Source organism: Lytechinus variegatus, chromosome 9, assembly GCF_018143015.1.
Source record: "Lytechinus variegatus isolate NC3 chromosome 9, Lvar_3.0, whole genome shotgun sequence".
In the NCBI taxonomy this organism is placed as follows: Eukaryota; Metazoa; Echinodermata; class Echinoidea; order Temnopleuroida; family Toxopneustidae; genus Lytechinus; species Lytechinus variegatus.
The window spans coordinates 2,515,462-2,531,684 of NC_054748.1; the positions used below are offsets into that span (position 1 = coordinate 2,515,462).

At 38.5% G+C, this 16,223-nt stretch overlaps 1 protein-coding gene across 4 annotated transcripts in view; it reads right to left on the minus strand.

The window, feature by feature from the left end:
* The window catches only part of LOC121422115 (uncharacterized threonine-rich GPI-anchored glycoprotein PJ4664.02-like), a 32,219-nt gene extending 16,802 nt beyond the window's left edge, over positions 1–15,417 (minus strand). For all 4 annotated transcript variants that reach the window (XM_041616948.1, XM_041616946.1, XM_041616950.1 and 1 more), the window contains exons 1-2: positions 8,426–15,417; positions 5,383–5,606 (exon numbers count right to left, since the gene is read on the minus strand). In XM_041616948.1, coding sequence (XP_041472882.1) covers positions 5,383–5,606; positions 8,426–15,347 — 7,146 coding nt within the window. In that variant the 5' untranslated portion in view covers positions 15,348–15,417. The remainder of the gene's footprint in view (positions 1–5,382; positions 5,607–8,425) is intronic.
* Between the last annotated feature and the right edge of the window lie 806 nt (positions 15,418–16,223).

A 16,223-nucleotide genomic window follows, 5' to 3' on the forward strand; every position in this document is an offset into this window, starting at 1 on the left:
TGTACCTTCTGAGTTTACAACTGTGTGTGGCCCATTGGTGTGTCAAATTATGTAAAGTTGGATGGACTGCCTTTTGACTGATAATGATCATGATCTGTGATAGTATTGAGTGCTGTGTCCATTTTGCTGATTGGTTAGTTCTTTCGACCTTTTGATTTTGATCGTGAGTTCATTTGTTTCGTTAAACGATCATCAGATACCTTGTCAGATCTTCGGTCACCTAAACTATGTTATGGTTTTCGACTATGACCACTTTGTGATTGACGACAGAATTACCCCAAATGACTTTCACTGTGGAGAGCCGATTCAATTAATATTGACCCCAAATAGTTCATTAGTTGTCTGAGAATGATAATTGAGGGTTTTTCCTTCATTATGAAAGCAAAAGGAACAGAGTTGTAAACATAAGAGATATACAATAAACAGAATTTTCAAATTTTGGCTCTTTATAAATTTAGAAAAGAGTTAGAGCGTGTTGGAAAATAAACCTGATTTTGGAATACAGGCCATAGATTCAACATACAGATGAGGTGGGGGGGGGGGGGTAGCTTTGACAAGTTCCTTTCAGTTGTGTATTGATGTGTCAGAACTTCATCTCTATTACCTGCAGTAGTGTATCTTATAACTCTTTCCAAGAGACTTCATTAAATAAATGTCTTTATGATGCAACAGAAACAACTTTTTTGCCTTTACATCCTTTTGAATCAGATACATTTCTATTGCCATGCACATTACACACTGTACATAACAGTGTGTTAGTCATATCAACACAATCGATGCGAGAGGCTGATCCAAGCTATTGTATCATTTAAATGATACCATTCATCACTTTGCTATTGTTTTCATGGGTGTGACTGACACGCTGAGGTTGCTTTTTGGCCTCACTTTAGCACAAAATCGCTTGAAACATTCAGCATACTTTCCTTCTTTCTGAAGCAAATGAAGATACTTATGGTGGCATGAAGCCTGCCAATATTCTCGTTGATACATCCTCTTTCATACATCCTCTTTCATATCGAATGTTGAGATTGTGCATTTATTATTATATTCATAATAAATCTGATCAATAACAGTGCATGTGTAATTTTTTTTACCAAAAACGTACACATTTTGGCAGAAAGTCTTAATTCTTTCAACAAGTGGAATGCCTCTGGCCGTCTCACCTGCATCACGCGGTTCAATATAGCAGCAGTGCTGACCTTGCATACTACTCTAACTCGCACAAGATGTTCAGTGATACATGGTTACTCTTATGTCCTCTTTTTATGAACTAGACCAATAAACTTACAGAGATATGATGGTTATTCAACAAAAAAAAACCCAACATGGCCAAAGTTCATTGACCTTACATGACCTTTGACCTTGATCATGTGACCTGAAACTCGAACAGGATGTTCAGTGATACTTGATTACTCTTATGTACAAGTTCCATGAATCAGATCCATAAACTTTCAAAGTTATGATGGTAATTCAACAGATACACCCAATTCGGCTAAAGTTCATTGACCTTTGACCTTGGACATGTGACCTGAAACACGCACAGGATGTTCAGTGATACTTGATTACTCTAATGTCCAAGTTTAATTAACTAGACCAATAAACTTTCAAAGTTATGATGGTAATTCAACAGATACCCCCGATTCGGCCAAAGTTCATTGACCCTAAATGACCTTTGACCTTAATCATGAGACCTGAAACTTGCACAAATGTTCAGTGATGCTTGATTACTATTATGTCCAAGTTTCATGAATCAGATCCATAAACTTTCAAAGTTATGATGGGAATTCAACAGATATCCCCAATTCGGCCAAAGTTCATTGACCCTAAATGACCTTTGACCTTGATCATGTGACCTGAAACTTGCACAAAATGTTCAGTGATGCTTGATTACTATTATGTCCAAGTTTCATGAATCAGATCCATAAACTTTCAAAGTTATGATGGGAATTCAACAGATATCCCCAATTCGGCCAAAGTTCATTGACCCTAAATGACCTTTGACCTTGGTCATGTGACGTGAAACTCATGCAGGATGTTCAGTGATACTTGATTAACCTTATGTCCAAGTTTCATGAACTAGGTCCATATATTTTCTAAGTTATGATGACATTTCAAAAACTTAACCTCAGGTTAAGATTTCGATGTTGATTCCTCCAACATGGTCTAAGTTCATTGACCCTAAATGACGTTTGACCTTGGTCATGTGACATGAAACTCTAATAGGATGTTCAGTAATACTTGATTAACCTTATGGCTAAGTTTTATTAACTAGGTCCATATACTTTCTAAGTTATGATGTCATTTCAAAAACTTAACCTCAGGTTAAGATTTGATGTTGACGCCGCCGCCGCCTCCGCCGTCGGAAAAGCGGCGCCTATAGTCTCACTTTGCTTCGCAGGTGAGACAAAAACTAAATCAACCGAGGGACTTTAACTCAAATAATAAAGGGATTGTAGTAAATTATACTAACGAAATAATAGATAATTTCACATTTTATTAATCCTATTTCAATTTGCTGGGTTGAAAATGTGACAATATACATTAGTATATCCAAGTCTCCGATATGCAGTAAAAAGCAAAATTTCTGAAAATTGAATTTTCAAGTTTGAGACATTACAAGTTTGTGACTAAAAATGATATCAATTTGGAATTTCGTCCACTTAATAGTTGTATATTAGGAAAGTTTTCTAGAAAATTTCGAGGCGATTCCGCTATTTTCTTTAGATTTATGGTAAATTATATATTTCACAAATTTTCGATTTTTTTGAAAAAAATCTCAAAATTGCACTTTTCTTATTAAAATCTCAGCCAAATTACCTTTTCATCACCCATGAATAGTATCAACTTGTAGAAAATTTATTTGTCTTTCATATGACACTAATTTTGTGGCAAATGGATGTTTGTGTCGGAATCTATGTACGAAAATCCAAATCCCATGAATATGGCGGCCATTTTGGACGCCATCTTGGATTTGAACCCCATGGGACAATATTTCGTTTTGGGAACATCAAAATTCATTCACTATACATCTTCCAGATTCCAAAAATGTAGGTTTAAAAAATATATCATTCGGGTGCATGGGAACCCTATCTCCCTACCAGACTAAAAAGTCCATCTTTCCCAGGAAGAAAAAAAATGAGATTAATGCATTAAGGTTTAAAACAATATTTTCTGGTCATATCTGATTTAAAATTGGCCAAGGCCTGGGCCCCGTCTTGCGAAGAGTTACAATCGATCCAATCAATCGTAACTCTATGGAAATCCATCAGTATCATATTTTCTTCTACAGGAAATTAGTAAAATGTCCTTTGCAAATAAAGGAGAACACACCAAATTGTCAAGAAATCAATGAATTTATGGATATACATTCGTATCTAGATTTTTTTCGGAACAAACATGCATTTTATATGTTGACGTTGCTGGCCGTCCATAGTTGCGATTGATCGGATCAATATCAACTCTTTGTAAGACGGGGCCAAGATGTCAGATATATAATCAAGGAAGGACAATGGGAGTATTTGATAAGCCTTTTTCATATCAATCTTAAAACTGAAGAAAAATTGCTGCCCTTTAAATAAGATGTACTCTTTGAAAAAAAAATCAAAGGAAAAGCCCATCTTCCTCCAAGGTTGTTTTAAATACATTATAAAAAAATTGAGATAGATTTGATGAAAAGATAAGTTTGATGAAAATTTTGATCAATGAATAACGATGATGTACTTCACAGGCTCTTTACTTTGTATGCAATCAGCTTGCTAATATTGAAGTTGGCTATCATTCGTGATAACTAAAAATATATGTATACACCTGTTTGAATTGTGTCTGATGAAAAACTAAATAAAAAATACAATTTTTTATTTATTTCTTATTTTATTTTTTTTGTATTAATGTATTATCAATAGTATTATTCATTTGTTTATTCTTATTATTTTGCTTATTTATTCCTTTAGTTTTTATTTCATTATTATTATTATTTATTATCATTATTATAAGGGAGGGGGGTATCTTATGGGATCTAGTTAACATATTTCCTCCACTTTGAAATTTGGTTGGGATAAGAAAACGACAGCATTTTAAGAGTGAAGGAAAATGGAGCCCTATGAACCCATCTGAAAGCTTTACGTTTCTGTGCTGTAATTACATGTAGGTTGGAATAAGAAAATGACAACACTTTATTAAAGAGTGAAAGTAAGTGGAGCCCAATGAACCCGTCTGAAAGCTTTACGTTTCTGTGCTGTAATTACATGTAGGTTGGAATAAGAAAATGACAACACTTTATTAAAGAGTGAAAGTAAGTGGAGCCCAATGAACCCGTCTGAAAGCTTTATGTTTCTGTGCTGTAATTAGGTTGGAATAAGAAAATGACAGCACTTTATTAAAGAGTGAAAGTAAGTGGAGCCCTATGAACCCTTCTGAAAGCTTTATGTTTCTGTGCTGTGATTAGGTTGGAATAAGAAAATGATAGCACTTTAAGAGTGAAGGAAGGTGGAGCCCTATGAACCCGTCTGAAAGCTATACCTGTGCTGTAATTAGGTTGGAATAAGAAAATGACAGCACTTTAACCCTATCTAGGCGGGGGGGGGGGGCCTCGGAGGCCCCCCCTCAACAAATTGCGCGATATTTTCGCCATGCGAAATTTTTTGACCGCGCCGCTCGCTGAGTTTTTACTTTCAAGTCTTGCGCAACTTTTGAGACCAATTTTGCGTCACTCGGGTACGTGGTTCCGAAATTACGCAACATAAAGTGCATGTCAGACCGAAAATTGCTCAAAAACGTGATTTTGTGTACAAAGTCAATGCAAATTGTGTTTTCAACCAAAATTCATAAATGTATGATTATTTTTAGTTTTGCAAGTCTAAATGTATTCATTTTATGATTTTTATGATCACAGAAGAGTCCTCAACAAATTTCATTGAAAAAACAATGAAAAACAAAAGGTCAAAAAAACAAAGAAATACATAAGAAATTGCAAAAAACAATATAATACATAAGAAAATGATTTGATATCACAAATTTTTATCATGTACTCTTGCTAAGGACACCACAAAGAGTTTCTATACCGAAAATTAGTACATTTGGAGCTTTATTTAGGGAGTTAGAGGAAAAAGTATGATTTCGCATACTAATTACGCATAAATTAGCATAATCACTTAATAGCTATTCGCATGAAATAAATTACTATACAATCTTGTAGATTATGTCTCAGACAACCCGCGTGCCAATTTTCGGCGCGATCGCGCGGTCGACGGCCGAGATCTTAGGGGAGGGGGGCCTGGGAGGCCCCTCCCCCGGCCATAGGAACTCCCCAAATACCCCGGCCTAGATAGGTTTAAGAGTGAAGGAAAATGGAGCCCTATGAACTCGTCAGAAAGCTTTACGTACCTGTGCCGTTATTGTGTCCACAGTCACTGCTCTCCTTCTCCTGGCTCCACCTGGGTCCACTGCAGGATTCCTCTCGGGATCCAGCTGATCCAGAAGCTGCTCCACCTCCACCATTCTCTGGTTGCTACGGCGATTAGCCTCCACGTACATATCCGCAAGGTTGCCCTCCATCTCTTCAACGTACGAAGGAGCGTTGACGTTTATGTTTTCATCAATAGCAAGACCTATGAGATGTGTATAAATACATCAAGAAATACACTATGTACTATCAAACACTGGAAATCTTTCCACTGTGCTGCATTTAAACAAGGTGAAAATGGCAGGTATGTACATCCAGCACCCGGGGGGCAACTTCCATTCATGAGTGGATACCATGCGCGACCATGGGGTCTCGAAAAGCACCCTAAACACGTAATTTCCATATTCTGAAAATGCACCCCTTAACAAGTATTGGCGTGTGAAACCCTACCCTTAACAAGTATTGGAAACAAAACGATACTCTTGGCAAATATTCCCTGAAATGAACCCCTAAGCAAGTACAGGAATGTTTTATTGTACGGGTCCTTTGGTCGTCGGATTTACCTTATTTGGTTTAGTACGACCCCACCTTCTACACCTCGCCCAATTCGGACTCTAAACACGAAGTGTTGGGGCAAAAAGGACATCCTTTATAAAACATTTTAATTTTGTTTAATCATCCCCGCAAATTCTACCCTAAACACGTAATTTTCCTAGCGAAATAGATACCCTTTTTCATAATTTTCGTGTTTTTGACACCCTTATCACGTTACGTACGTAACGTGCCCTATCGTGAAAAAGACATCCTTTTTACGTGTTTTTTGGGTCGCGCATGGTATCCACTCGTCAGTGTAAGTGGCGGGATCCAGCATCAGATCCTACAAAGCATTTCATGTCTGGGGACAATAGTGACTCTATTATGTTTGTGCATGGGCCCATACATTTCTTTGTGACCTCAAAAATCAACAAGTAGCCAAAACAGTTTTTTTAAATCTACATTGAGCTTCAAAAGCACATCTTATTGTCAAAACTGATCTACAATTACCCGCACTTGAGTGTAGAATAAATTCAGAGTACACTTCAAAGAATAAGGGGCGGATTTGAAGTTAATCAAAATAGCTTTTTTTTTTGGGGGGGGGGGGGTTATAATAATAGTACAATTATTTTTAGTTTCAAATTCTTAATTCATAAATAAGGGGAGGGGGGGTGAAGTTTATCAATTATCAATATAGCTTTTTGGGGGGATGCAATAGTACAATTGATTTTTGTTTCGAATTCATAATTCATAAATGAAACTTTATATTGCATACATTGTTCTACCTTAACTGTTGAACTTTAAATATGTATCAATTGTAATGTTTTTGGAGATGAGAAAAAAACACCCCTCCTCCCGAAACTGAGGTTCCGCATTCACTAAAACAAGAGACTGTACACCGTGTAATCTTGGAGAAAATTCCAAGCAGCCTTGAAGAAAGTAGTGCAAAAAAACAACCTTGAATCTCATATTCTACTTAATTTCAAATATTCAAATAAAGATGAGAAAATATATTATTTCAGATAAGCCTATCGGTCATTATTTCACTGTTTGAAGACTAAATTACAATTTTGGCTACGATCTCTGGCAAACAAGCAGAGCCAAAAAAAGACCTTGAATCGCATATTTCAATTAACTTTAAAAATTCAAATAAAGATGAGAAATTATTCTTTCAGATAAGCTGATTGGTCATTATTCTACTGGTAGAAGACCAAATTACCATATTGGTTATGTTCTCTGGTGATTTATTGTTGATTTTAGATGGCGGGTAACAAAAATATAATCTCTATAATGTACATGAAACCATGGTCACAATTGCTCTACCACGGCCGTACGACTCGTCATACGGTCGCCATAGAGCAAATGTGACCATGGTATAAGAGTTTTGAATATGTGTCGTTCATGTTCTTGGAATCATCGTAATTGGAGTACAAGGAGGCCATTTCGTAAAGCTGTTCGTAAGTTAAGAGCGACTTTAAGAACTTCTGGTGAACCTTTCTTACGCGCTAAACCATCGCCAATGGTGTATAGCATCTACCAAAAGAAAGGCTCACCAGTCGTTTAAGCTTAAAGTCGCTCTAATCTTACGAACAGCTTTATGAAACACACTAGGACAAACATGTGAACTCTGCAAGGATGCTCATAAATCTTCTCTCTCATCCCCATGATTGCCCATGCCTTGCCCCCTCCTATCGTCCTTCCCTGCCAGAGCCACAATTGTTTAGAAGAATAATTTCCTGCCCTTCTGCCCACCTACTGGCAACTGACCTTAGGAATTTCTTATGGAATTCTAAAGTGGCTATTATAATACCTGAGTCACATCTCTAAAAATGATTGCTATTGCCAATCATCACTGTTGCCAATTTGAGAGGGACAATGATGTCTGGCGATTAGTCATTATTTATAGATGGTATCTAAATTCAGGAAATTAACATTTGAATATGATTGCAGGGAAGAAATGATAGGCCATCCCTTTTTAATATACAGTCAGTTCATAACGAGTATAGATAAGACATTTTTTTTTTAATAATGCAATATCAAATATACTCTGAATCATGTTCAATAAGCAGTAAAATACCACTTTTATTGACTGATTTATAATACCTATACTATTCTAATACATGGTTCTCCATGAATAATGAAGCTGTGTTGAAGTTTAAGCTTTCATGAGCACTGACACAAAATTTGCTAAAATACAGTGTAGAATCACTTCTAAGATACAGGACATTATACATGATGTAGGGAGATTTCAACAGCAGCATTGTAGTTTCTCCTTTGATCTTTGGAACACAAATGGATAACTCCATCCTAATTTTTTAAAAATAATTTTCTTTTCAACCAATAACTTGAAAATTTCAACTTTGAAATCAATCACTCTATAAAACAGATCACTACCTTCAAGAAATGAAAACTAAATGTCCGCTCTTTTGGGTTTGAATAAAGTGTCTAATAGTTATCCCTCAAAATTGAATTTTACTTAAAGTTACTTACCCATTGTTAGCCAATAGGGCTTGGTAGCAAAGGATGTATCAAACGGAGTTGGTGTCCTTGTCTGCGTGGTTCTGGGTTCAGTTGAAGAATTGGTAACATCTTGGTTTGTGGTGACCACTGTTGGTGTTGTTGTTTCTACATGAGTTGTGGGAGGGATTGTGGTAGAGGTAGTTGGTGGAACTGTTGCTTCTGGGGTTGTGGCCTCAGTAGTGTCCATGGGAGTGGTCACTGGTGTTGTTGGTGTTGAGGTTGTACCAGGTGATGAAGTTGTCACATTGGTTGCAGGAGTGGTGGTCATAGTGTAGTTCAAGAAAGTGGACACCCCAGGAGTCATTGAGGAAGTCTCCGGAGACACCACCGCACCCGTTGTTTGAGGGCTGACAGTCACATTATCAGCATTGGGTGAACTTGTTGGAGGAGTCACTGATGAAGTGTTCATCACAACTGTTGTTGGCTCTGCTGAAAGAGATTGGTTTGTGGTAGAAACAACCACAGGAGTTGTATCGGTGGTGGACAAATTTGTTTGGGAGGTTGGTGAAGTAGGTACAAACACTGAACTCACTGACACTGAAGCAGAAGGGGTGCTCAAGGAAACCAAGGGCGTGGATAGGATTTCCACAGAAACTGTAGTTGTAGGTGAAGAGGAGTTTGAACGGGTCTCCAAGATACTTGAGGAAACCAGAGACATTGATGGAGTGGACAAAATAGAGGTCACCGGTGAGAGAGAAGAGAATATAGGGGTTGCGGGTGCTCCTGAGTGGAGTGTAGAGTTGGGAGGTAAGGAGGAACTGGACAACGGCATGAATGGAAGACTTGGGGTGGGTAGTGTTGAATTAAACCCAGGAAAGTCTGATGATATTGTGCTATTTGGAGTTGGGAGAATCATCCCAGAGGAGGATGATAATGGCATTTCAGTTGCCATGGCAACTATACTGGATGATACTGAATCAAAACCAGATGATGAAGTGGGGAACAGAGAATCACTTTTGTTCACAAGAGGCGTAGAAGATTCCATTGCAACAGAAGTTACCATAGTCATCTGACCGGCAGAAGGCATTGGCAACATAGAAACTGATGACATGTTTGAATTTGAATCAAGGGTACTGGAAACATGGTCACTTCCAACCACTGCAGTTGATGCCTGCATTGGCAACATTCCAGTTTGAGTAGCTACTGAGCTTAACAAGGAATCCATTAATGATGACTGCATTGTTGAATTAAAAACAGATGATTGCATTGGTATGTAAATCGAGGGAGATGGCATGATTTCGCTTTGGGAGGAATTTACAAAAGAGGTGATGATAGTTTGCATCATGGTTTGGGAGATTACATCACTGGGCATGATTGCATAGGTTGATGACAGGTCTTCCTGAAGTGTACTTAAATTAGTGAATAAAGATAATGAAGGCATACTTTCATTTGCTTGCACGCTGCTCATAGATTGCACTGATGATGAAAGAATAGGTGTTTGAACAATTGCTGACATCCTCTCCGATGTTGAAAAACTATGCAAAGTTTGTGAACCTTCAGTACTAGTGTTTGACAGTTCTTTTGATGTCATTGGAGAAAGCATTGATGATTCAGGAGTAGATGTCTGGAGAGGGACCAGTGATGTGGTTGCAGTTGACAACGGTAATGAGGTGGATGTTAAAATGCCATCTGTTGATGAAAGAGTATCCACAGAGTCAGAATGTAAAACATCCGGCATAATGACAGATGAAGATGTTTCAATAGACACATCAATTGGCATGCTAGTTATTGTAACTCCAGAGGACATAATCACATAATCAGTCATCAAGCTGATCAGCAAGGGAGTACTATCCAGAAATGATGATGGGAAATTCGTTTGCAGCGATGTGGTATCACTAACAGATGGGGTTAACAGGGTGTCAGGCATGCTATGTATTAAGGAAACACTAGATGGTTGCAGGCTTGAGGATATATTCATCCAAGATGATAATGAAAGTGTTGGTGTTTGAATAAGCACTTGAGAAACAGGTGTTGAATAAGTATATGTTTGTGTAGGTAACATTGTTTCATGTTCTGATGTTGTTGTGTATGGTGTTTGTGTTGGTGTACTTGGTACTGGTGTAAGTCTCCCAGGATGGGAAAAGTTGGATCCTATGGATTCCATAGTGTAAATGTTAGAAGGCACAGGTGTTACACTATCATAATATTGTGTTAGTGTACTAACGATGGTTAAACTATCTACAGAATAAGGTGTTGATATCAAGGTGTAAGAATCATACACTGAAGTAAGGTATTTTGTTGGTGTTAAGGTAGAGAATGAAGGCTCTTGAGGCACTAATGATGATCCGTCAAAGGAAGGTGTTACAAATGAAGGTGTTAAAGTTGGATAATTCATGGCGGTTGAATCAATCATCCGAATAAATGAGGAATGATCAGTAGTAAGATCCACTTCTACACTATCAGAAGCAGTGTCAGAAGGTGTCACAAAGTCAAATGAGGTCTGAGTAAACAAAACAGTTTCAAGCACAGTAGATGCATCAGAAAAGTTAGCACTAGATGGCGATACAACATCAAGCTTTGAGAAGGTACTAAGTGGACTAGAAGTCATGCTGGACAGTGCTTCAGAAGTATTTATAGAGTTCATGACAGCAGTAGACTCTAAACTGGTATCCAGACTGGGGGGGTTAATCAAAGATGTGGATGTTGATGTCAACATACGGGTTGCCATGGTGATAACGGATTCAGTCTCATTGGAAGGTAAACGTGATGGGAGAGATGCAGAGACAAGGCTGGGTGAGGAGGTGGTGACTGATCCTATATTGGGGAGAAAGGATAAAGGAGAGGTGGTGACTGGAGTGATGCGATCCAGGATGGAAGTTTGTGATGGGTGGGGTGGATGTGAGTTGTGGGGAGATGAGGAAATTTTTGGAGGCATAAATGAGACAAGTGATAGATCACGAGGCAAAGATGAAAGTGATGATGGCAAATGTTGTTGTGATGACAAGGGTGAATGCAATGATGGGAAAAGTGAATGTGATGATTGCAAATGTGAATGCGATGGTGGCAAAGGTGAATGCGATGATGACAACAATGAATGCAATGATGTCAAAGGTGAATGGGATGGTAGCAAAGTTGAAGGTGATGATGGCAAATGTAAATGTGATGATTGCAAGTGTGAATGTAATGAAGGCAAACTTAGACGAGATGATGGCAAAGGTGAAAGCAATGTGAAATGTGAATGTGATGATGGCAAAGTTGAAGGTGATGATGGTATATGTGGATGTGATGATGGCAAAAGTGGATGTGATGATGGCAAAGGTGAATTTAGTGATGATGAAGGTGAATTTAATGATGAAAAAGGTGAATGTAATGATAATAAACGTGAATGTGATGACAAAGAGGAATATGTAAAAGGTAAATATAATAATGACGAATATGAATATGATTGTAAAGCTGAATGTGATGATCTCAAAGCTGAATAGGATGATGACACAGTTGCATGTGATGATGGTAAAGATGAATGCAATGTTTCTTTGGAGGACGCAGCAAAAGAAAGCCCAAAGGGTGTGGTGAAAGACGGGTGCATCAGCCATGGCGTAGTTGCACTTTCTTTTGATATATGCTGAAAGGAATGGCTTATTTGAAAATGAGAGGTAGATGACATATGTGCATCACTAAGAAAGGATTGCATCAATAATGACGATAAGGGCGTATGTTGTATCATTGTTACAAATGATGAAGTATAATCAGCATTAAGAGGGTGCAATGGAGAATTCAGCTTAGATGATGCATGCAAAATGAATGATAGCTGGCTTTCTACATTCATAAAAGAGGTTGGAAATGCGTTTGCAAAGCTTGAAGGAAGAGATGGTGTAACTAAGCCAGAAGACAGAGGGTCACTGACAGAAATGACACTGGTAAAGTAAGCACGTAGCGTAGCAGAGGAAGTATGAGAGGAGGCAGTTGGGGTAATAATGCTTAACAACGCTTGGGGCGTTGACATTGAGATGTCCGACAGCTGTAAGAGATTATTCATGGTATCTCGTCGTGAACTTGGGACTGGTGAGGCCGAAGTAAGATGTAATGAAACGGTTTCATGCACGGCTGAGCCAGGGGAATCCAAACTCAATCTTGAAATAGGTAGAGATAATAGAGAAGGGTCCCGCATGGACGGATGAAGCGATGCCTCTGCGGAGTGGTTCATATGTTGAGCGGAAACGGGGCTTATTGATGCATAAGCCGATGCAGACAAGGAGCTTGAGTTACCAGAGTTACCATCCGGGTATGAGCGGGAAGGTGTTGCAATTACCGAGGTAATTTCAGGTAATCCGTGGCTCTCGTGGGAATCGTTCACACCAGGACTCGCTGTGGGGATTGGTGCATGAAATGAATCTGTGTGATGGGTTGGTGAGATGCTAGATGTGGAGGGTGAGGGGAAGGACATCGAAGGGGAAGTCGGTACAAGTGTGGAATTCATCGCCTTCAGACTGGCAGTTGGAGAATTTGGAGTGGAAATGTTAAAATAGGAGGATGATAAACCTGAAGTAACAGGGAGGAAAGAAAGAAAAGGTATGGACAGGAATGAAAGCAAGAGAAGAGAAAGGGAGGGAAAAAGAAAAGACAATTTCGAAAATGATGAACCGGGTGAATGAAGCCTCATCAAAAAGAATATTGAGAAGAAATAGAGTAGTAAGTTGGAGGTAAAAGGTTTCGTGAAATAGCCACATATATTGACTTTGTGCGAGAGCAACACTCTCAAATCCATCACGACTCTGTCATAAAACTGGTTTGCTTCTATCAAAGGGCCAGACGTGTTAAACACACTCAGCACGGAATAAATGATTTCCCAAGCATATATGGCTTGGGTTGCCATGGAAACCGAGGCAGGTAAATAATGCCAAGGTGATTGACTGAATAGAGATAGGGCTGACGGTGGTGAGATTGAGAGGTGGAAGGTTTGGATTGGATCTGGTGGCTGAAACAACAAACCTGGCAGTCTTGACCATGACGTATGCGACGGCATCAGAAGACCTACAACAGATTTCTCAAACGATGGCACAGTCAATGTACATGAAGTCGTTGACTTGGCAATGCCAGCATGTACAGCACTGATCTGCATTGAAGTGGTGGAATTGTCTACTGACAAATTTGGGGTGATGATTCCTGAACGTGTATGGATATGATGCAAGACAGTATCAGGAGAGGCATTAACCTTACTAAAGTTATGTGTTTTGGATATGAAAACTGACAATAAAACGTTGGTTAGGTCGGGTGAAAGATTCTTTATAACCCAATCAAATGGGAACAATAATCCCTGCTCAAATATAAACCAAAATATTGGGACAGATGTTCTCAAAAACATAGCTTCCAATCCCATTTGATAAGGAAATGACAATATTTTGAGAGCACCTTCTAAAATTTTCATTAGTTTGAACACTAGACTTAAGTCAGGCAGAAGTGATGAACTTTTCCCTACGGTAATTCCAAATGACAGAGTCATTCCAAAAGGTGACATCGATACAGGAAAAGAGGTCACACTCTGTCCTGAACTGAAATTCGATAACAAATTTGTGTTTAGGTGTGACGTTAATTCCAGGGGCACAGGGCATACATACATCTGCAAACATGGAAAGCGAGATGGACTCGATGGGGGAACTTGAGGCAGCTTTTGACTGGACTGGGTAGCAGTCGGCCAGCCAAAGCTACGAGGTGGTGACAGATCGAATGAATGGTAAGATTGCAAAGTGGTCGCTGATGAAAGCCAAGAAGAACCACTGCCCCGGGACTCTGAAGCGGTACGGAGAAGAGCAGGTGTCAGGATTGCGACAGAGATTGATCGACTGTGATCTGGTTTTGTCATTGAAGCGGCAATTATCGTTAATAAGGGTCCAGGGGTCACCATCATTACCTCTCCTGCTGGCAATGTCTGAAGGGAGAGGATACTGTTACCGATAACACATCCATTCTCTTCTACAAAAGATAAGTTCTGATGCAATGGATCAATGAAGAGGGAAGTCTTGGAATAGACAGAGGCAAAAGGTTCATTAATGCGGGGACGGTTTGAATAAAGCAGGCAGAATGGCACTGTAACTAATGAAATGTTAGTAAGATTGAAAACAGAATGGCATTTAGAGGAGTAAAGGATACAGAATATACACCATTTGGTAGAGCTACATGCAGTATGTATAGTCATTCCATTTGCAGTTTGAGCAAAACAAATGTTAACAGAACCAGATAGAGAGGTACAACAGGCTCCGGAACTCAGAATTGTTAGTGGGTCAAAAACAGAAAAGGTTAGATTGTCTCCAAGTGAAACATTAGTAAACTCATATTCAAAACCCCTACTGCAGGAAAGTGATGGGCCGCGAGGTGAAAATTGTGTTTCTTGTGCAATTTTCTGTTGTCTGGTATTGGTGTGTATGAAGAAAGATGAAATGGGTTTGAGATTTGTGATGTTTGAATATGGTGTTAGACATGTTTGGAAATTTACTGGTGTTCTGATTGGCTGGCTTGATGAATGAAGGTTAGCTTTGGCAGCTTTGATTGGACAGTTTATTGAGGAAGATAGTAGCCTTGATGTAATTGGACAGTTCATAGGGGTAGATGGCATTCTTGAAGTGATTAGATAGCTTTCATGCCTTAAAGTTGTAAGATGAGAGTCACATTGAAATGATGAACTCAAAGCAGTTTGTAAAGCAAAAAGCTGTTCAACAGTTTCATGCACAAAAGTTTTAGATACAGTCCCAAAGCCCAGTAATGCATGCAAATTAGAAACTTTAGATAAAACTGCAGTCATTGGCTGAAGTGATGCAAATCTTGCAGAATCAGGCCAATCACAGGAGAGGTAAGAAGCTTTGAAATGATAAGCACTCAAAACAGCAAGCAGGGTTGAAGATGGGTGAAGCATTCCCATGGATGGAGCATGCTGATTGGTTGGAAGTTTGGTTGGCATGGAAACAGCAGGCAAAACCCTATCATACTTGCCCTCAGTTTGTGTGGATGTTATAGCTCCAACGTCTGCAAAGAGAGGAAAGGAGAAAGACAGGTGATTTGAACAAGTCCACCCCAACAAAAAGTGGATTTGAATAAAAAAGACATAAAAAAATGAAACAGCAAGAAAATAAATGATTAAGTAAATGAGAGAAAAATATGTCACTATATTTTTGTATTTTATTATAATAAATATTGCAATTTTGCATATTGTTCAACTTAATAGTATAAGAAATATTATAATAAAGAAAGCATCTTGAATTGCAATTGGTTGCAAAGACAACTCCACATAACTATGCTCAGGGAGGAATCAAACCTTTATTTGACATCAAAATGAGGGAAAAATTGATATTTCATATAAAAATTACAAAAAAAATCATGAATGCATTCAGTTCTGTTTCAAATATACAATGTATACTGTTACAATGCATGAAATGATCGGAAATTTCAGGATAGTATCATATCTGTAGGTTTTCTCATATTTTTTTCACGAGATGTGTAAGACACAATGCAAGTGCTCTAATTTAATTCTATTTAACTTAGTAAAAAGATGCAATGGCCAAGGAGTCCATAGTAATTCATGTACATCATTGACCCTTTGCTAATGTAAGTAGCAGGGCTATAACTTTATCTTTTTATTAAAATGTAACATTCTGGAGTATGTATATTTTATTTGCAATTCTGCACATTAACTCTTAACATGCCACGCACAGTACTAAGCCAATGCCACAGTGCTAATCCTATGCTTATCCCCTGTGCCAGCCACAAAACCTCCCTGTGCCACATTGATTTTGGGATCGCGAGTCGTATTCACTCCTTCCAATAGTCATGATTACAA